Source organism: Eleutherodactylus coqui, chromosome 11 (genome assembly GCF_035609145.1).
Source record: "Eleutherodactylus coqui strain aEleCoq1 chromosome 11, aEleCoq1.hap1, whole genome shotgun sequence".
In the NCBI taxonomy this organism is placed as follows: domain Eukaryota; kingdom Metazoa; phylum Chordata; class Amphibia; order Anura; family Eleutherodactylidae; genus Eleutherodactylus; species Eleutherodactylus coqui.
The window spans coordinates 5,827,705-5,847,893 of record NC_089847.1 but is presented as its reverse complement, the minus strand read 5'-3'; the positions used below and the strand labels follow the sequence as shown (position 1 = coordinate 5,847,893).

The 20,189-nt window shown below is 53.1% G+C and overlaps 3 protein-coding genes across 5 annotated transcripts in view; 1 reads left to right on the top strand and 2 right to left on the bottom strand.

The window, feature by feature from the left end:
• The window catches only part of NDRG4 (NDRG family member 4), a 78,900-nt gene extending 78,238 nt beyond the window's left edge, over positions 1 to 662 (bottom strand). Inside the window, exon 1 of one of the 3 annotated variants that reach the window (XM_066583944.1) lies at positions 582 to 662. Coding sequence is in view for 1 of the 3 variants with exons in the window: in XM_066583942.1 (XP_066440039.1) it covers positions 460 to 496 (37 nt within the window). In the remaining 2 variants the exon portion in view is untranslated. Of the gene's footprint in view, positions 1 to 301; positions 320 to 459; positions 532 to 581 lie in introns of those variants that run through there. The other 2 variants (XM_066583942.1, XM_066583946.1) reach the window with 2 other exon arrangements.
• A 5,149-nt stretch (positions 663 to 5,811) lies between these two features.
• Positions 5,812 to 14,656, bottom strand: GINS3 (GINS complex subunit 3). Its single transcript, XM_066582697.1, has 3 exons — positions 14,441 to 14,656; positions 11,196 to 11,429; positions 5,812 to 6,674 (listed from the first exon to the last, which is right to left on the bottom strand). The coding sequence occupies exons 1-3, from the start codon at positions 14,606 to 14,608 to the stop codon at positions 6,444 to 6,446; spliced, it is 633 nt and encodes a 210-aa protein (XP_066438794.1). The 5' UTR covers positions 14,609 to 14,656; the 3' UTR covers positions 5,812 to 6,443.
• A 137-nt stretch (positions 14,657 to 14,793) lies between these two features.
• PRSS54 (serine protease 54) lies at positions 14,794 to 19,089 on the top strand. The gene is made up of 5 exons (XM_066582592.1): positions 14,794 to 14,897; positions 14,995 to 15,127; positions 15,215 to 15,474; positions 17,374 to 17,495; positions 18,654 to 19,089. Exons 1-5 carry the CDS (start codon positions 14,849 to 14,851, stop codon positions 19,020 to 19,022), a joined length of 933 nt encoding a protein of 310 aa, XP_066438689.1. The 5' UTR covers positions 14,794 to 14,848; the 3' UTR covers positions 19,023 to 19,089.
• Positions 19,090 to 20,189: the final 1,100 nt, after the last annotated feature.

Below are 20,189 nucleotides of genomic sequence, written 5' to 3'. Positions count from 1 at the left end.
GGGTAGTAGTAGTATATGATGGAGAGGTAGATGATGATGTTGGGGGTAGTAGTATATGATGGAGAGGTAGGTGATGATGTTGGGGGTAGTAGTATATGATGGAGAGGTAGATGATGATGTTGGGGGTAGTAGTAGTATATGATGGAGAGGTAGGTGGTGATGTTGGGGGTAGTAGTATATGATGGAGAGGTAGGTGGTGATGATATGTTGGGGGTAGTAGTATATGGTGGAGGGGTAGATGATGATGTTGGGGGTAGTAGTAGTCTATGGTGGGGATCGGCAGACAGGCATCCTCTGCTACTATTATCTCCCCCGCAGCTCCATCATCTTCGGCTCCCCCCAGTATCTCCATCATACACGACGGCCTTTCCTGTGGCTGATGACGTCACCCGTCTCTCTGTACTCGGTGGTGTGACGTCACCCCTTTTGTCTGCCGGGCTCCCGGTCGCCGCCCGTTACCTGCCCACATCTGGATCCGGTGCCGTAGGAGCCTCATTGCGGTGTCAGACAGCTGCGGGCAACCAGAGGGGGAGGAGTCGCTGCAGAGCGCTCACCCGCAGTGACACCCACCGGGCACTCACCTCCGGGCGTCCGCAGGGCGCTGCTCACAGGAGGGACCCGCAGTCCGCAGCCTCCGGCAGGTGAACGAGGGGCGCGGCGGCTGCGTCAGCGAGGAGGGTGGAGCCACGGGGAGGGGGCGGGGCCGCGGCAGCGCAATGTCTGCTGACATCCTCTGTGCTGCTGAGAGGCGCATGATCTCCCCGCCGGCAGCTTGTGCGCCCCCATCTCCTGAGCGCTGCTGACATCCTCTGTGCTGCCGCTATGGTCCCGGCCGTCTGCGACCCCCACCAGATCTTGTACCCCGCGGAGAGACAGAGGCTGGCAGGAACGTTTTTTCCGCACACTTCAGACCCGTCCGCCCCCCCAGACTCTTCTGTCCCTTCCAGGCTCTCCTGCGCTCCTTCTCCTTCCCCAGATCACTATCCTCCTCCACACCCCTGTGCCCCCCAACCACTCTAACCCACTGCTAATGACTCCACTAACCCCTCCCCCACCTACAAAAAACAACTCCTTCACCCTACTCTCCTGCCCCCTCATCTGGGACTTTTCAGTGCTTTGGCCCTCCCTGCAGCCCCCCTTCTCTGGAACCTCATTCCCCTCCAGACTCCCCTGCAGTCCCCCTTCCCTGGAGCCTCCTCCCCCTACAGACTCCCCTGCGGCCCCCTTCATGTCCCTTTTCTCTGAAGCCTCCTCCCCTTCCAGACTCCCCTGCGCTCCCCCTTCTCTGGAGTCTCATCCCCCTCCATGTCCCTCAGCCCCCTTCTCTGGAGCCGCGTCCCACTCCAGCCTCCCCTGCAGCCCACCTTTATGTCTTTCAGACCCCTTCCCTGTAGCTCTTCATGTCCCCCAGCCCCCTTCTCTGAAGCCTCATCCCCCTTTATGTCTCTCATTCCCCTCCAGACTCCCCTGCGGTCTCCCTTCTCTGGACCCTCATTCCCCTCCAGACACCCCTGCGGCCCCCTTCATGTCCTTTTTCTCTGAAGCCTCCTCCCCTTCCAGACTCCCCTGCGCTCCCCCTTCTCTGGAGTCTCATCCCCCTCCAGCCCCCCCTTCATGTCCCGCAGCCCCCTTCTCTGGAGCCTCGTCCACCACCAGGCTCCCCTGCGTTCCCCCTTCTCTGGAGCCTCATCCCACTCTAGCCTCCCCTGCAGCCCACCTTTATGTCTCTCAGATCCCTTCTCTGGAGCCTCGTCCCCCTTTATGTCCCTCATTCCCCTCCAGACACCCCTGCGGTCTCCCTTCTCTGGACCCTCATTCCCCTCCAGACTCCCCTGCGGTCTCCCTTCTCTGGACCCTCATTCCCCTGCCGTCCCCCTTCTCTGGAGCCTCGTCCCCCTCCAGACTGTTCTCTCCTTTGAGGACTGGGAACATTGTAGCGGTCTCACACCAACGGATTCTGCTATCGGCGTCCACACGGACGACCTGCGGTAAAACGTCATATGTCCACTGACTAAAACGCCAGCCTTAGATAAATGTCCCTCATGGTCGGTGGATGAGACATCTGCAAGGGGTTAATAAAAGAAAGAAAATGAAAAACCTGACGTTTTCTCCTCCGTTCCTCAGCTGGTCTTCAAAGTTTGTGAGATGATTTACCGTGTATCAAGAAATCATAGAGGCGATTGGTAACATTCCACCAAACTAATGGATACCGTCCTCTGATGGAAGTATAGGGGGGCGAGCGACGAAGGATCTGACACCTCAATCCGCCCCCACACCCCAGTAAGGGCGAAGAAAACCTAAATGGGGCTTTTTGTTTAAAGGCAGGAAGGAAGATCTTGGTCCAAACTAGAGCCTACCAATAAATTAAAGCCGCTTCCATAGGCACCCATGGGAGACCCTGTGATCTTTCTAGCATCTTTCCCTCTTCTTTCAAACCCGCCATCATATCCCCACTCCTAACGAAGCCGACTCTGGGCACGACCGATGCTGCCAACTACCGACCCATCTCTAATCTCCCCTTAATCTCCAAACTACTAGAACGCCTGATTTACTCCCGCCTTGTAAGCTATCAGAGAACTCTCTCCCCGACCCCCTACAGTCTGGGTTCCGACCCCAACACTCGACAGAAACAGCCCTTACAAGGGTATCCAATGACCTACTGTCAGCCCAAAAGAGAGGCGATTACTCCCTACTGATCCTCCTCGACCTCTCTGCAGCATTCAACACCGTTGACCACAAACGTCTCCTCAGTATGCTTCACTCCATTGGCCTAAAGGACACTGCCCTCTCCTGGTTCTCCTCCTACCTATCTGACCGCTCATTAAGCGTTTCCTTTGCTGGCTCTACCTCTCCTCCTCTTCCCCTTGCTGTTGGGGAGGGGGCTGAGGACCGAGCCCTGGGGGGGACCCCATCTTTTCCCCTTGCTGTTGGGGTCCCACAGGGCTCGGTCCTCGGCCCCCTCCTTTTCTCCATCTACACAGTCCCTATTGGACAAACCATCAGGAGATTTGGCCTCCAATACCCCCTGTACGCCGATGACACCCAGCTATACCCCTCCTCCCGTGACATCTCTGCACCTTTCCTCCAAAACATCACCAAGTGTCCGTCTGTTGCCTCTAACACCATGTCCTCTGACATACTGAACCTCTCTAAAACTGACCTGCTGGTGTTTCCGCCCTCCACTAACCGCCCTCATCCTGACATCTCCATCTCAGTGTGTGGCACCATAACTCCCAGCATGCCCGCTGCCTTGGGGTCATATTCAACGCCGCTCTCTCCTTTACCCCTTACATTCAATCTCTGGCCCGAACATGTTCTTGAGGTGCAGCTGACATCACAAGAATCCGCTCTTTTCTCACCACAGACACGCTAAAAGCGCTCACTGTTGCCCTCATCCACTCCCGGCTCGATTATTGCAAGTCGTTGCTGATAGCCAGCCCCCCCGCACCAGACTCTGCCCTCTCCAATCCATCCTGAATGCGGCAGCCAGGCTCATCTTCCTGTCCAGCCGCTACTCGGACGCCTCTGCCCTGTGCCGGTCACTGCACTGGCTGCCCGTTAAATACAGAATTCAATTTAAACTCGCTACCTTCATTCACAAAGCCCTCAACAGTGCAGCGCCCCCCCTATATCGCCTCGCTCATCCACAGCGCAGCGCCACCCTATATCGCCTCCCTCATCCACAGCGCAGCGCCACCCTATATCGCCTCCCTCATTGCAATCCATCACCCAGCCCGGGCTCTTCGCTCTAACGAAACCAGACTGAACACCCCTCTAATTCCCGCCTCCAAGACTTCTCCAGAGCAGCACCAGTCCTCTGGAACGCACTACCAAAGGATACCCGGGCAATCCAGGACTCGCAGAACTTCAGGCGTGCTCTAAAAACGCACCTCTTCAGGGAGGCATACCGCATTCCCTAAACAAACCCCTCTGTACTCCGCCTGATAACATGCTCCCTGACCTACTGACTGCAATCCCTGCTAGCCATCATAAACCGCTCCTGCAGCCATACTGTTTCTGCCGTCACACGGCTAAATGTCTGACCATTGTCTATGTGTATATCACCCCTCACTCTCCACCTCGCCATACTGCGCACATCTCCACCCCGCCATACTGCGCACATCTCCACCCCGCCATACTGTGCACATCTCCACCTCCCCATACCTGCACATCTCCAGCCCTTTACCTTCTGTATCCCCCCCATTACTTGTAGTATGTAATCTCGTTGGAGCAGGACCCTCACCCCTACTGTCTCCATCAGCTGATTACTATGTAACCGCGGTTCTGTAATTTTTGTACTTTTGTCTTTCTGTATCCCCCCCCCCCCGCCGTCTATGTAAGCGCTGCGGAATATGATGGCGCCATACAAATAAAGTTTATCTTTCCTGGATGGGGAAAAGCTGTATTAAACACACGGCCATGTAATATTTTTTAAAATTTGGTAAGGATAGTCCACCATATCTCTAATGTCGGAACATGATATTCCTGGGAATATACGGTCCCACCAACAACCACACAAAAGAAAAAAAAGGTTGTTTTTGTAATAATTAAGTAGCGGGGACAGGAAGGGTTCGGACAAATATAATAGTCTAGGGAGCGGCACCATTCCGACACTATGAACCCCCACCTGTATCCAGGAGAGGCGATCCCATGTCAACGGGGCTTGTTTAAGTTGTTGGAAAATACGTTTCTAGTTCCATTTGTATATATATTTGGTAAACAATCCCGAGAGATGAAATATAATGGGTACAGAGGACACGGAATGCCAAATGGAGCTCAGTCTTTTTGGGGAGGCTAAATTGCAAAACAGACTGTCAGATTTGGATGTATTGAGGCCCAATGTCCACGGGTGGATTGGAGTTTCGGAATCCGCACAGGACACCTGCAAATCAGGGCGCCCATAAGGATGCATGGGCGTCCGCAAATGGATTTAAAACATGTGGATTTGATTTGCAGACCATCCTGTCCCCCCCCCCCCCCCCAAAAAAAACAAAAAAAAAAACGCTGCATGCTCTACTTTCTGCAGACTTCCACGCAGACGGCTTCCATTGAAGTCAATGGACGCCATCTGATCCGCAGCACACCCACAGCTGACACTACAGACGTGCTGCAGATCCAGCGGGAAAACAGGTGATTTGAGGGGGAAAAAAAGCACTGTGCCCGCAGGTATCTGCCATGCAGAAGAAAGAAGATCCGTCCGTGACTGAGAAGACCCGCACAGCATCCCGAGAGGTAAGACAACTTCGCATGGCTGCCATCACAGGCGGATTCCGTGCGGGATGCCGCACTCTGAATCCATCCGTGCCGTGGACATGAGGCCTTACTTGGAGTCCAGAGGCTAAACTAAACTCCTCCCAAACATTAATCAAGGTAGGTAGTGAGATGAGTGGGTTAGTCAGACTAAGCGGAAGGTGGTCTGCAAAGAGGTTAAATTTAGCATGGAATGCGCCAACATGAATTCCTTGAATGCTTGGATCCTCCTGAATAGCAATGGCCAATGCAGAGCGGGAGACAGGGGCACCCTGCAAGGCTATTCTCTAACTACATATATTGGGGTCGGTGGGTAGAAGGGATTTTGAAGTAGGCAGTAGTAGAGAAATATAGCGCTGACAAGGCATTTAGGAAAGAGTTTGCAAAGCCCGTTTACTGCTGGACTATTTCAAAGTACGACTGGGAAAACCTATTGAATGCCTTCTCGATATCTAATACTAAAACATGTAGCCAACACACCAATCTGTATGACGGCCATTATTTTCTGGTCATTATCAGGAGCGGTCCGCCCTGGAATAAAGCCCACTTGGTTGCGATTGATCCGAGAGGGGAGTAATTTATGAAGCCTATTTGCAAGGATGGACGTGAAGATTAGTAATTCGGTGTTAAGGAGGGATATGGGTCTGTAGTTACAGGGAAGGCTGATCTCTACCGGGCTGGAATCCTACTGGCAGTTCTCAGCGGGACACCAGCTGAAAGCGCAGAGAAGAAAGGAGCTGTATACAAAATACAGCACTCCCGCTGTCTTCTGTATACCCTGCTCAGAGCGCTCAGTTGGTAATCGGGCCGTCAGTGCCCATAAACATCATGTCCTCAGTGCCACATTTTCAGGGCATTTGTTTCAATGCCTCCCTCCTGAACCCCATCACCTATAACAGAGGGCGCCCCTCACTGCATGCAGTGGACACAGCAGCTCATTGTCAACTCTTTATACAGTGTAGCAATGAAATATATAGATGAAGTGAAGCCGAGGCAGTAGATGAAAGAGTCAGCAGGAAATCCATTCTACTATATATAGAGCCAAGTGCTGCACCTTCCAGGAAGGCCAATCAATCCGGCAGGCCATAAACAGCGGCCATCATCCAGATGCTGAGTCATATCTATTGCTAATGGTGACCCGGGCCGCAGCGCCTCCAGATGATCGGGGTGGAGATCACCAGCCTCCAAGACGATTACATATCAGCCTCATTAAACTTCCTCTTCCTGTAACTCTGCACCAGATTGGATGCTGTGATTTGCGCCGCAGTCCCTCTTTCCCAGCTCTGAAAAGCATTCAAGCCCTTCTGCCCAGCCCGGAACAAGCTTCTCTCCAGGTCATCGAGCCGGGCCACCAGTGCAGACGTGTCCTCGTTATAAGCATTCTGGGAGGAGTCCATGATGCGCCGAAAACGACCTATGAAAGTCTGGGGGGAAACAAGAACATGACATTAACCCCTTAATAAAGTAGCCCCTTTTATTCCTTTTTCTCACTTTCATTTTTTGTCCCCCAATTTGAAAAAAAAAAAATCGTATCTCCCATGTTCCCCTGAAAATAAGACCCTATCGTATATTAATTGTTGCCCCCAAATAGGCGATAGGTCTTTTTTCAGGGGATGTCTTATTATACTTACCTAGCCGGCTCAGTCCGGGTCCCTCCCACTCCTGTCCGGAGTCCCGACGCGCTGAGCCATGACATCGACTGGCCAATTCATAAATCCCGTCTCCACAACACGATGGCTGGGATTTGTTCTTTGACCCCCGCTCAGCAAATCAATGCAGCGCTTGATAAACCAATCACAGCCATCCCATTGGTTCATTGAGCGCTGCACTGATTGGCTGAGCAGCACTCAAGAACCAGAGTCATTGTTACCTGGAGGTGGGATTTATGAATCCCTTAACCAGGTAATGATCTTCTGTGGGCGGCGGACTGCAAGAAGCGCATCAGAGCTCCGGACAGCAGCGGGAGGACCTGGACCGAGCCTGCTAGCTAATGTATTCCTTTTTTAAAAGTAATGCAGCTAGGGTCTATTTTCAGGGCAGGGTTTATATTTCAAGCCTCCACGACCCCCCCCCCCAAAAAAATAGAATAAAAATAAAATCAGGTTTGTTTGTACAACACACACTATTCTGTGGGTCGGTACGATTGCTACAATACCAAATCTTTACGTTTTTTCTTTTTACTTTAATACTTATTCCCACTTTTCCGTTACCTTAGTTCTGCACGGGCTCACGTTTTGCACAATGTCATTTAGTTTCATTTTGGAGCACATACAAGTTTTTGATCGCTTTTCATTCATTTGGAGTTGTGGTGACCAAAAAAAGCAAAATTCTGGGGTTGTATTTTTTTATCCTGACAGCGTTCACCATAAACAACGTGTTACTTTATTATATTAACCCCTTAGTGACCAAGCCTGTTTGCGCCTTAATGACCAGGCCAAATTTTGCACATCTGACACGTGTCACTTTAACATGGAAAAACACCAGAAAGGTTTTGCATATCCAAGCGATTCTGACAGCGTTTTTTCGCCACATATTGTACTTCATTTAGGCCGAAAAAAAAAAGACGATAGAATTTGTGTTTATTTATTAAAAGCGCCAAAATTGGGAACATTTTGAAAGAAAACGTCATTTTTTCACATTTCCAACTGCAATATCTTAAATATGTGCAAACATAATAGAGAAATTTTTGCTAAGATTTATATTTCCATCCGTTTACTTTATTTTGGGCACACATTGGAAAAACTTGTTTTTTTTTTAACCAGTTAGGAGACGTACAAATGTAACATTACTTTTCAGCATTTTGAGGAACAATTTGTTTTCCTACACCAATCCAAGATTGGAAAGGCTCATAGGAGTCAAAATGATAGATATCCCCACAAGTGACCCCATTTTAAAAACTACACCCATTAACGTATTCACTGAGGGGTGTCAGGAGTATTTTAACCCCACAGTTTTTTTTCAGGAGTCAATACAATTTAGAAGAGAAAAACAAAAATTTCATATTTTTGCAAATATGTCATTTTAAAGACAGGACTTTTTTCTATAGTACACATGAAAATTAGGATTTGCACCCCAGAATGGATACCCCTGTTTGTCCCGTGCTCAGAAACATACCCATTGTGGCCCTAATCTTACGTTTGGATGCACAATGGGGCCCAAAATGAAAGGAGCAACCGGTGGCTTTCGGAACAGAAATTTTGCTTGAAGGAGATTTAGTCCCCATTGCCCACTTGTAGAGCCATTGAGTGACTAAAACGATGGAGAACCCCCACAAGTGACCCCATTTTGAAAAGTAGACCCCTTAACGAATTTATCTAGGGGTACGATGACTTTTTTGACTTCACAGTTTTTGAATAAATCTAAGCCAAGCAGAAGGAAAAAATTATGATTTTCATTTTTTTGGCAATTGTGTCAATTTAAAAACTGGTTTTTTTGGACAGTGTACATAGGAATGAAGACGTTCACCCCAAGATGGATCCCCCCGTTTGTCCCGTGTTCAGAAACATACCCATTGTGGCCCTAATCTACTTAAAGGACACATGGCTAGGCCTATAATGGAAGGAGCACCCATTGGATTTCAGGGTACAACTGAATAAATTTCAGGCCCCATTGCCCACTTGTAGAGCCATTGAGCGGCCAAAACAATAGAGAACCCCCACAAATGACCCCATTTTGAAAACTAGACCCCTTAACAAATTCATCTAGGGGTGTACTGCGTATTTTGACCCCAAAGTACTTGAATGAATCTAAGCAAAGCAAAAGGAAAAAATTACGATTTTCATTTGTTTGGCAATTTTGTCAATTTAAAAACGTTTTTTTTTTTTTACAGCACACATAGGAATGAAGACTTTCACCCCAAAATGGATCCCCCCGTTTGTCCCGTGTTCAGAAACATACCCATTGTGGCCCTAATCTACTTACAGGACACATGGCTAGGCTTATTAGGGAGGGAATGCCCGCTGGATTTCTGGGCAGAACTGAATAAATTCCAGGCCCCATTGCCCACTTATACAGAAAAAAAATTGACTTCCTAAAAATAATTTAAAATCTCCTGGGCTCCCCGGCTCCTGCAAATGTGTCCGGCATTTTGCCGGCGGGCGTATGCGCAGCAGCCGGAAGGGTCCATGGAGGATAATCGCATCTGGATTCAAATGCGGAAGCCTCCGAGAAGATGTTTCATCTCCCCCGACCGATCGCCATTATGCATTGGATAACGGCGATCACGTGACCAGTAACCGCATACCGCAGCCCCCCGTGACATCTCCAGGCTCTTGGCTACCTTTGATAGCCAGCAGCAGGGAGATTTTACATTTCCTGGGCAATCTTTCACTTTTGCGCATGCGTTCGCCATCATGCTGACGGGCGCATGCGCAGAAGCTGGGGTAAGGTCCACGGATCAACATCCCACCAGGGAACAAATCCGGGACCTTGGGTACGTAATTTCATCCCCCCTTACGGATACGATCCGTAAGGGGAGATGAAACTTTAACTTTTTAAACTTTTAACCGTTTTTTTTTTTTTTTTTACTTTGTAACTTTATATGATCACCGTTATGTGATGGATAACGGTGATCATATGACTGGAAACTGCATACAGCGGTCCCCAGTCATATCTCCCTGCACTCGGCTATCTGTGACAGCCGGGTGCAGGGAGATTTTGAATTTGCCAGGCTCGCCGGCTTCTGCGCATGCCCGCCACATCGCAGAAGTCAGCGGGGGGTCCTGACACCGGCCGGAGGACATCGGCGGACCTGAGGTGAGTTTTTTCACCTCTTTCATGGATCCGATCTTTTTTGCACTTTTCCGCGATCGCCGTTATCCATTGTATAACGGCGATCGCGGTCCCCGCTGACATCTCCTGCCTCCCGGCTACCTACAGGAGCCAGGAGACTTTAAATTTCCCGCGCCGCCGGGCCTTCTGCGCATGCGGCTGACGTAATGCCGCCTGGCGCGCATGCGCAGAAAGACGGCTACGGGACCCGAAGCATCGGGACAGCGGGGAGCTGTGCCGCGGACCTCGGTGAGTAATTTCAGCTGCTCCGATGGATCCGAGCAGCTGAAGCTTTAACTTTTTGGGCACTTTTATTTACTTTTTTGCGATCGGCGCTATCCATTGCATAGCGCTGTCAGCTACCTGCGGACACCGACAGCATGGAGCTGTCACGTCCACAGCCCGAGGGGCTTTATTCTCTGCAGGACACATGTGTTTACGTCCTCAGAGAATAAAGCCCACTTCGGGAGGACGTAAAAACACTATGGCCCGGTCGTTAAGGGGTTATATTGGACACAGCGATACCAAACAGGTTTATTTCTTGTTTTGATTTTTTTATTATTATAGATAAGGGGAAAGGTTGTTTTTTTTTTTTACTTTTATAACCATTAATAAAAAATTTACACTCATTTTTCCATTTTGTTGTACACAGACTTGAACTTGCGATTGATCGCTCCTACAGTATAATGCAATACGATAGTATTACATTATACCACGTTCTGAGGGACAGTCTGTCAAACAATCCGCTACTGTAGCCCTGGAGGACTTCAGAAGGCCATAACAACCGAACGGCACCTCGCAATCACAATACCGATCGGGGCATTATATGCAACTGTCAAAACGGACATTTAAAGGGTTAACAACTGCTGTTGGTCGGTGTTAGCTGTCAAATCCCAGAACGTAGCTGTACACCCTGATGCGCCCGGTGTTAAGGAGACACCATTTATCTGATGATGGGCAGAAGTGGCAACATAAACATATGAAGACCATCCTGGCGGTGATACAACATCACCATCTATTGAGTGCACCCACCGCAGACCCTGTGACCAACAAGGTAAATATGTCTCCATCTGTACACCTAAGGGGTTAATTGGACAACATGGAACATCTGCACCGTACGTGCCAGCGCCGGTAGCCTGCACCACACATGCCAGTCATGAGCGCCGCCACTTTACCTGCAAGATGGTCTTTGCAATCTCCGTATTCTCGGGACTCTCAAAGTTGAGCAGCTGGAAGCCGAAGCCGTAGTAATGCGGCCCCATCTTGTGCAGGTCCACCACATTGGCGTCCGCGGTGAAAACGGTACGCCAGCCCCCCCGGTAAATCTTCGGAAGCTCCACAGAAACAATCCTTCGCTTGTTGTCATACAGACCCTTCGCCAGCCACAGCGGCAGCTCCATCTTGGCCCCCTGATCAGAAGAATGGAGGCTTCTTATAAGCGGATTAAACACAAGACAGAGAGGACACGTTACAGGATGAGGTCACGTCAGGGCGGGCGGCGGGGCCACATCAATATTATACAGCAGGGGCCAAAATACACCTGTGTCAGGGTAGGGCAAGGTTTACATTCAGGCGCTTGATTCACTACCTCCCAGGTGGAGGGGAGGGGGCATGTGATGTGATACAGGGGGCACTGTATGACAGTGGTGGCAAGCCTATGGCACGTGCGCCATTACCCCAACATAGATGACAGTCGGGTAAGCGCCTGCACGAGCCCCGACGTCACCGCTAAGGTCATTAGTGCTCTGCAGGGCGTTTACACGGGAAGTTCTGCCCCATTTACACGGGGTTGGGTAAACAATGTCCGACAGCAGGTCCCAGTGCTGCCCGCTGCAGTGCGGTTACACAGGAGTATCGCTGGCATCGATCACAGCCCGGGCAGCATGGAGGCAGGGTGGCTGAGGAGCATTCCGCCCCGCCGCCTCCAGTCACAGTAAGACATGACAGAAGTGACCGACTGCGGTTTACGCTGAACGGCTCGTAGTTCAGTTTTTGGCGGGATTCTCGCCCGTTCGCGGCCGGCGTTTACACGGGACGATGGCGCTTAAATTACTGCGTGAATCTGAGCGGTAATCGTCCCGTGTAAATCACCCCGCGGCCGCCGGATCGCTGCCTCTATGTGAAGCGCTGAGCCCGCGGTCCAGCAGACGTTTAGGCCCTCAGCATAAGATCTGATGGATGGATGGATGGATGGAATCCCGAAACACGCGGCCGCAGAACAAGACAAACAAAGCCGACTCCAATGGGCTCGTCCTCACTGGCGGTATTCTGACGCGTTAATATTACGGGTGAGAGCGGTCTGTCCTCCATGTTGGGGCGGAGATTGAGAAGTCTGTGGGGAAAAACCCAAAAAACTGATTCCTGCGCAACTCCGCTCCGCCGCGGCGCCAACGCCGTCTGTTTAAGCCCTGAAAGCCAGCGATGAAGATCGGCAAACGGCGAGCGATTGTTGTGCATTCACACTGCGAATATCACTCAAAATTCGTTTGGGCGCTAATCACCCAGTAAATGCCCGTGTTGGCACTTTGCAATGAATAAGTGGGTTTTGGGTTGCAGTTTGGGCACTCCGTCCCTAAAAGGTTCACCATCACTGGTGAAAGATACATGGGGGGGGGGTGTCACCTCCGGGAGGCGGAAGGGGCGCTGCGCTACCCGCGGGTCACCTCAGGGATGTGGGGGGCACTGCGCTACATGCGGGTCACCTCAGGGATGTGGGGGGCACTGCGCTACATGCGGGTCACCTCAGGGATGTGGGGGGCACTGCGCTACATGCGGGTCACCTCAGGGATGTGGGGGGCACTGCGCTACATGCGGGTCACCTCAGGGATGTGGGGGGCACTGCGCTACATGCGGGTCACCTCAGGGATGTGGGGGGCACTGCGCTACATGCGGGTCACCTCAGGGATGTGGGGGGCACTGCGCTACATGCGGGTCACCTCAGGGATGTGGGGGGCACTGCGCTACATGCGGGTCACCTCAGGGATGTGGGGGGCACTGCGCTACATGCGGGTCACCTCAGGGATGTGGGGGGCACTGCGCTACATGCGGGTCACCTCAGGGATGTGGGGGGCACTGCGCTACATGGGGGTCACCTCCCAGAGGCGGGAGGGGCGCTGCGCTACCCGCGGGGCACCTCCGGGAGGAGGAGGGGAGCGCTGCGCTACATGCGGGTCACCTCAGGGATGTGGGGGGCACTGCGCTACATGCGGGTCACCTCAGGGATGTGGGGGGCACTGCGCTACATGGGGGCCACCTCAGGGATGTGGGGGGCACTGCGCTACATGGGGGCCACCTCAGGGATGTGGGGGGCACTGCGCTACATGGGGGCCACCTCAGGGATGTGGGGGGCACTGCGCTACATGGGGGTCACCTCAGGGATGTGGGGGGCACTGCGCTACATGGGGGCCACCTCAGGGATGTGGGGGGCACTGCGCTACATGGGGGTCACCTCAGGGATGTGGGGGGCACTGCGCTACATGGGGGTCACCTCAGGGATGTGGGGGGCACTGCGCTACATGCGGGTCACCTCAGGGATGTGGGGGGCACTGCGCTACATGGGGGTCACCTCAGGGATGTGGGGGGCACTGCGCTACATGGGGGTCACCTCAGGGATGTGGGGGGCACTGCGCTACATGGGGGTCACCTCAGGGATGTGGGGGGCACTGCGCTACATGGGGGTCACCTCAGGGATGTGGGGGGCACTGCGCTACATGGGGGTCACCTCAGGTATGTAGGGGGCACTGCGCTACATGGGGGTCGCCTCAGGGATGTGGGGGGCACTGCGCTACATGGGGGTCGCCTCAGGGATGTAGGGGGCACTGCACTACATGGGGGTCACCTCAGGGATGTGGGGGGCACTGCACTACATGGGGGTCGCCTCAGGGATGTAGGGGGCACTGCACTACATGGGGGTCGCCTCAGGGATGTAGGGGGCACTGCACTACATGGGGGTCACCTCAGGGATGTGGGGGGCACTGCACTACATGGGGGTCACCTCAGGGATGTGGGGGGCACTGCACTACATGGGGGTCGCCTCAGGGATGTGGGGGCACTGCGCTACATGGGGGTCGCCTCAGGGATGTAGGGGGCACTGCACTACATGGGGGTCGCCTCAGGGATGTGGGGGCACTGCACTACATGGGGGTCGCCTCAGGGATGTGGGGGCACTGCGCTACATGGGGGTCACCTCAGGTATGTAGGGGGCACTGCACTACATGGGGGTCACCTCAGGGATGTGGGGGGCACTGCACTACATGGGGGTCGCCTCAGGGATGTGGGGGGCACTGCACTACATGGGGGTCGCCTCAGGGATGTGGGGGGCACTGCACTGCATGGGGGTCACCTCAGGGATGTGGGGGGCACTGCGCTACATGGGGGTCACCTCAGGGATGTAGGGGGCACTGCACTGCATGGGGGTCACCTCAGGGATGTGGTCGCTGTCTCCCCCTTTCTCCAGGAAGCCCAGGCGGGGGAAGCCGCTCTCCACCCGGCACGGCAGCTTCTCCTGAGACATGAGCAGGTCGTTGAGGGACAGGAAGCTCTCCGCCCGGCCCAGGCTGGCCTCTACGGCCGTGTACGGCTCCCACATCCCACCGCTGCCTCTCGCCGCTCTATTTTCCCGCCATCCCCGCTGACAACGACACGCCCTCTGACGTCTCGGTGCCGGCCGTTATGCAGACTGGCGCCCTCTGGTGGTAAGAAGTGGCAGTGCGGCCTCCGTGTGCAGTGTCTGAGGATGAGGTGGGACTCCCCCCCCCCCCATGTCTTGTCCTGTAGACCCGAGTACCGTCCTCATTATTGCCCTCTCTGTGTATTTAGGGCCTGTGTGATGCTGAGCTGCGCCGTCCTCTTGGCATGCACCCGCTGCTCCTCTGCCAGTGAGTATCCTTCATGCCCTCACAATATGGCGCTCTGGCTAGGCCAGTCGTGCATTGCGCCATTCTGCCTGACCGTTGGCGGTTCTGCTTCCCCCAGGCTGCGGCACGTCTGATGCCCCCGGCTTCCCGTGGTTGGTGTCGGTCCAGGACTACGGCGGGTCCCACCTCGCTGCCGGGACAATCATCAGTGAATTTTGGGTAGTGACGGCGCCGTCCGCCCTGAAGCAGCGGTGAGCCCTTGTAGCGTTTCCTGCGCGCTCCGTATTTCGCACCGACTCCATCTTTAGGGTATATAGGATCCTTTCTGTCGTCCTCAGGGAATATCTCTCCGTTGTGGTGGGGATCGCAGAGCTGGACACGATGGAGCCGAACCACAAAGCCGCTTACGCCGTCCGCAAGGTGATCGCACACGAGGAATACGATGATCTTCACGCCAACGACCTGATGCTGCTCATGACCGCCGACAAGATCAGATTCAGCCGCACCGTTCAACCCATCTGCTTCCCCAGCCGGGACCCCGACGAGGCGGCCGTCAGCAACTGCACAGTGTCAGGATGGACGGGCCAGACACATGCCAGTGAGTGGGGGGCCGAGGGTCTGCACTGCCTTTGGGGGCTCAGAACCGCAATTAGCAGTCTATCCGGCAGCATGAAACGACTATGGAGCCCTCGGGGGTCCTGCAGGGGATCAGACACTCAGAATCTCTTGTCTCTTCATTGGGGTCCTGCTGGGTCAGCAAACACTACGGCATCTTTTACACGGCAGAGAAAGTGGCTAGAGGAATCCCTTCAGCAGTGGCTGGGGGAATCAATCCCGTCAGCAGTGACTGGGGGAATGCCTTCAGCAGGGGTTGGGGGAATTGCTTCAGCAGTGGCTGGGGGAGTCAATCCTGTCAGCAGTGACTGGGGGAATGCCTTCAGCAGGGGTTGGGGGGAATCTTTTTAGCAGTGGCTGGGGGAATCCCTTCAGCAGTGGCTGGGGGAATCCCTTCAGCAGTGGCTGGGGGAATCCCTTCAGCAGTGGCTGGGGGGGGGGGGGAATCCCTTCAGCAGTGGCTGGGGGGAATCCCTTCAGAAGTGGCTGGGGGGAATCCCTTCAGCAGTGGCTGGGGGGAATTCCTTCAGCAATGGCTGGGGGAATCAATCCTGTCAGCAGTGACTGGGGGAATGCCTTCAGCAGGGGTTGGGGGAATCGCTTCAGCAGTGGCTGGGGGAGTCAATCCCGTCAGCAGTGACTGGGGGAATGCCTTCACCAGGGGTTTGGGGAATCTCTTTAGCAGTGGCTGGGGGATTCCTTTCAGCAGTGGCTGGGGGAATCCCTTCAGCAGTGGCTGGGGGGAATCCCTTCAGCAGTGGCTGGGGGGAATCCCTTCAGCAGTGGCTGGGGGAATCCCTTCAGCAGTGGCTGGGGGGAATCCCTTCAGCAGTGGCTGGGGGGAATCCCTTCAGCAGTGGCTGGGGGGAATCCCTTCAGCAGTGGCTGGGGGGAATCCCTTCAGCAGTGGCTGGGGGGAATCCCTTCAGCAGTGGCTGGAGGGAATCCCTTCAGCAGTGGCTGGAGGGAATCCCTTCAGCAGTGGCTGGAGGGAATCCCTTCAGCAGTGGCTGGAGGGAATCCCTTCAGCAGTGGCTGGAGGGAATCCCTTCAGCAGTGGCTGGAGGGAATCCCTTCAGCAGTGGCTGGGGGAATCCCTTTAGCAGTAGCTGGGGGGAATCCCTTTAGCAGTGGCTGGGGGGAATCAATCCCGTCAGCAGTGACTGGGGGAATGCCTTCAGCAGTGGCTGGGGAATTCCCTTTAGCAGTGGCTGGGGAAATCAATCCCGTCAGCAGTGACTGTGGGAATGCCTTCAGCAGGGGTTGGGGGAATCGCTTTAGCAGTGGCTGGAGGGAAATCGCTTCAGCAGTGGCTGGGGGGAATCCCTTCAGCAGTGGCTGGGGGTAATCCCTTCAGCAGTGGCTGGGGGGAATCCCTTCAGCAGTGGCTGGGGGGAATCCCTTCAGCAGTGGCTGGGGGGAATCCCTTCAGCAGTGGCTGGGGGAATCAATCCCGTCAGCAGTCACTGGGGGAATGCCTTTTAGCAGTGGCTGGGGGAATGCCTTTTAGCAGTGGCTGGGGGAATCCTTTCAGCAGTGGCTGGGGGAATCCCTTCAGCAAGTGGCTAGGAGAAATCCCTTCAGCAAGTGGCTGGGAGAAATCCCTTCAGCAGTGGCTGGGGGGAATCCCTTCAGAAGTGGCTGGGGGAATCCCTTCAACAGCAACTGGGGATGAAGGGATTCCCCGTAGTGATGCGAGGTAGTTTTCACATGAAAATACCTCGCATCCACAAGACTTTTACATGGCGGAAAGTGCAATATCGGTGGTCTGCCTGTGTAAATGCTCTGCACAAGAGCTAACAACTAGCGGTGGCGTCCGCGCTCGTGCCGTCGTTTAGATGACGTTCGTCCCGCCTAGATAAGGATCTTTGCTCTTTTACAGGATATCCGGCTTCTTCGTCTTGGTGCAGACTGTCTATAGAAAAGATGAACCATTGCCCCTTGAGGAGGTCAGCATCATCCGAGTGCGGCATCCAGATAGGGAATGATGATCCCAGCTGTGTGGTAAGATCTCTGACCCCCCCCCCCCCCCTGCAGACCCTGTAGCATAAACACAAGGCCCACCGCCTCATTTTATGTGACCCGCCGGCCGTACATAAAACCCAACAGCGATTCTACTCACCCCACCTACAGCTCCGGTCTGGGGGCGGCAGTGCAGAATCTGCGACCCGACCCCCCCCCCTCCCGACTCACAGACTCTGTACCGCTGCTGCCAGACCGGAGCTACAGGCTGAATAAGTGGAAAGTCTGTAGGGATGCTGCCCGGCCCGAGGCCAATAGAGGGGTTCTGTTACTACTAGAATTACTATGGGAGTTACTAATATTACTGGGGCCAATATAGGGGACATTATTACTACTGGGGCCACTATGAGGGTCACTATTGGGGCTCGTTCACATGAGCGTAAGCGTATTTTAGTCATGCAAATACACTGTGTATTTGCGTGACCAAAAACTGCTTATTTCCGCATTTTTCGGCCACTCTGACAGCGCTACGAATGGCATGTATGTAAAATCCATGCTTTCCAATGGGTTCCTTCACATTCGCAATGTTTTCTCTGATGCTATGTATCTAAAAGAAAAATTGCGGCCTGCTCTATATTTGAGCGATTTGCAACTTATTTATTTTTTAAGTCCATGTTTCCCTATGAAAATTTTTGTGCAATACATTTTCCTACCCCTAAAATAAGCCCTGCTGTCCAGAGCGCCGCCATGTGTCCTGTAGTCCTCGTTTGTCCACAGAAGATCATTTCCTGGTTGCGGGTTTGAAAAATCCCGCCTCCAGGAAGCGATGGCTCTGATTGGTTCCTTCAGCAATACTCAGCTAATCAATGCAGCGCTCGATGAACCAATGCGAGGGCTGTGATTGGTTCATCCTGCTTTGCATTGATTGGCTGAGCAGAGTTTGAAGAACCAAGGCGGGTTTTGTGAATTGGCAAATCAATGCTGCGGCTCAGCCAATTTATAAATCCCGCCTCCACAACGTGATTGGTTCTTCAAACTCTGCTCAGCTAATATCACCGCGATTTTGTAGCGGTGTTATCGTTGTCACCCGTGTGAAAGAGGCTTAATGGCTGATGTGGCCCTCAGTGAAATGAGTTTGACACCCCTGCTCTGTAGGATGTGTTCCAGGTCTGATGTTCACTAGAGGTGTCTGCTCTACAGGAGACGGGCGGGGGCCCGGTGTCATGTCAAGTGAAGGGTAAGGAGCGATGGCTGCTGGCTGGAGTCCTGTCGGGGGCGCAGATGAGGCTCTACTTTCCTATCCTCTACACTCGCACCTCGCTTTACAGCGACTGGATTTCATCTCGCACCACGGAAGCAGGGCAGCCGTTCAACCCTACAATCACCATCATTAGAAGTGAACCCCACCTCCAATCTGCAGCCACGGAGCCACAACCCCAGGCTCGCAAAGTGCAAGACGCGGATGTGGTGTACGATTATTACAATGCAGACGAGCGCCCCAGAACTGGTGGCCGTTCATCCAGACCCAATGCTTGTCTCATGTTTTTAATCATTTTGCCTGTAAACTGAAATAAACACGAGCCACATAATGGTAATCTGTATAGACTGCATATAGCCTGCCATCGTATTCACGCGGAGTGACATGAGTATCCATAGGTCCCCTGTAATCAGCAGGCCGGTACTGCAGGTACCCAGGACCACGTCTGTCAGGCATGGCTGGAGATATGGGGAATTAGACAGCGAAGAGCAGGAGACAACAGTCAAGAAGCCGTAATGAGACACCACCAGGGTTCAGGACCAGAGTATTGCCTCCAGGACCCTAAGACACAAGTAACTTGTAACAGACAGGGTGGTCAGGGACAGATGGAGAACAAAACTCTGTCCTCCGCTCATATCAACTTGAATGATGGAGATAATGGACACGACATCCGTGTGATCGGTCATTGCCAGGAGCAACATCATGTTGTAAATGACTGCCGCCAAATGTATTGTCCACCAGGTCTCACTCCTGGAAAGACGCCTCGCTGTATCTGCTATTAATGCACATATTCTTCTTCCATCAGAAGTATAGAAAATGTCACTATCATACAGCATATATCATCACTCATTATAAGGCACACACACCCAATCAGAATCATCGCTGCCGTAATTAAATGCAGATTTCCATCGTATAAAGTATTGGCATATGGCAGAAGTGCTACAAATAAGTGTGCTGTGCCTTAAGTGTGCGACTTGGGAAGAGTCACTGGTATTTAATTACTGCTTATTTATTAGATATTTGCAGATATGTTACCTAATCTATCCGTACGATCCCCATTTAGAATGATCTCCATGAGTGACAATGTTGACCAGTGTACATCTTGCACATTTGAAACCCAGATCCTGGATCTAAATGCGCAATCCTGACTTACCACCAGGGGGACGTCTGCTCCAGTAAGAAGGGGAATAGGAGCGCAGGGCAGGCTAGACAGGTCCTGGTAGTGGGAAACTCAATTATTAAGGGGATAGACCGGACAATCTGCGGATCAGGTTGACAGATTACTTGGAGGGGCTGGTGAGGACCCAGCGGTCACGGTACACAATTGCACCAGTGACAAAGTTAGAGGTAGGTGGAAAGTTCTTAAAAACTATTTCAAGGGAGCTAGTATGTAAGATGACCTGATGACCTGTAAAGTAGAATCCTAGAATGGTAGAGTTGGAAGGGACCTCCGGGGTCATCGGGTCCGACGCCCAGCT

What these genes read in the sequence shown, in the direction of transcription:
- GINS3 (XM_066582697.1), bottom strand. Translation starts at nt 14,608, where the DNA reads ATGTGGGAGCCGTACACGGCCGTAGAGGCCAGCCTGGGCCGGGCGGAG. An exon ending in ACAGCGACCACATCCCTGAG is followed by an intron (nt 11,430 to 14,440) that starts GTGACCCCCATG and finishes TCTTCTGATCAG; the next exon opens with GGGGCCAAGATGGAGCTGCC. An exon ending in TTGCAAAGACCATCTTGCAG is followed by an intron (nt 6,675 to 11,195) that starts GTAAAGTGGCGG and finishes GTTTCCCCCCAG; the next exon opens with ACTTTCATAGGTCGTTTTCG.
- PRSS54 (XM_066582592.1), top strand. Translation starts at nt 14,849, where the DNA reads ATGCTGAGCTGCGCCGTCCTCTTGGCATGCACCCGCTGCTCCTCTGCC. An exon ending in CCGTCCGCCCTGAAGCAGCG is followed by an intron (nt 15,128 to 15,214) that starts GTGAGCCCTTGT and finishes TGTCGTCCTCAG; the next exon opens with GGAATATCTCTCCGTTGTGG. An exon ending in GACGGGCCAGACACATGCCA is followed by an intron (nt 15,475 to 17,373) that starts GTGAGTGGGGGG and finishes GCTCTTTTACAG; the next exon opens with GATATCCGGCTTCTTCGTCT.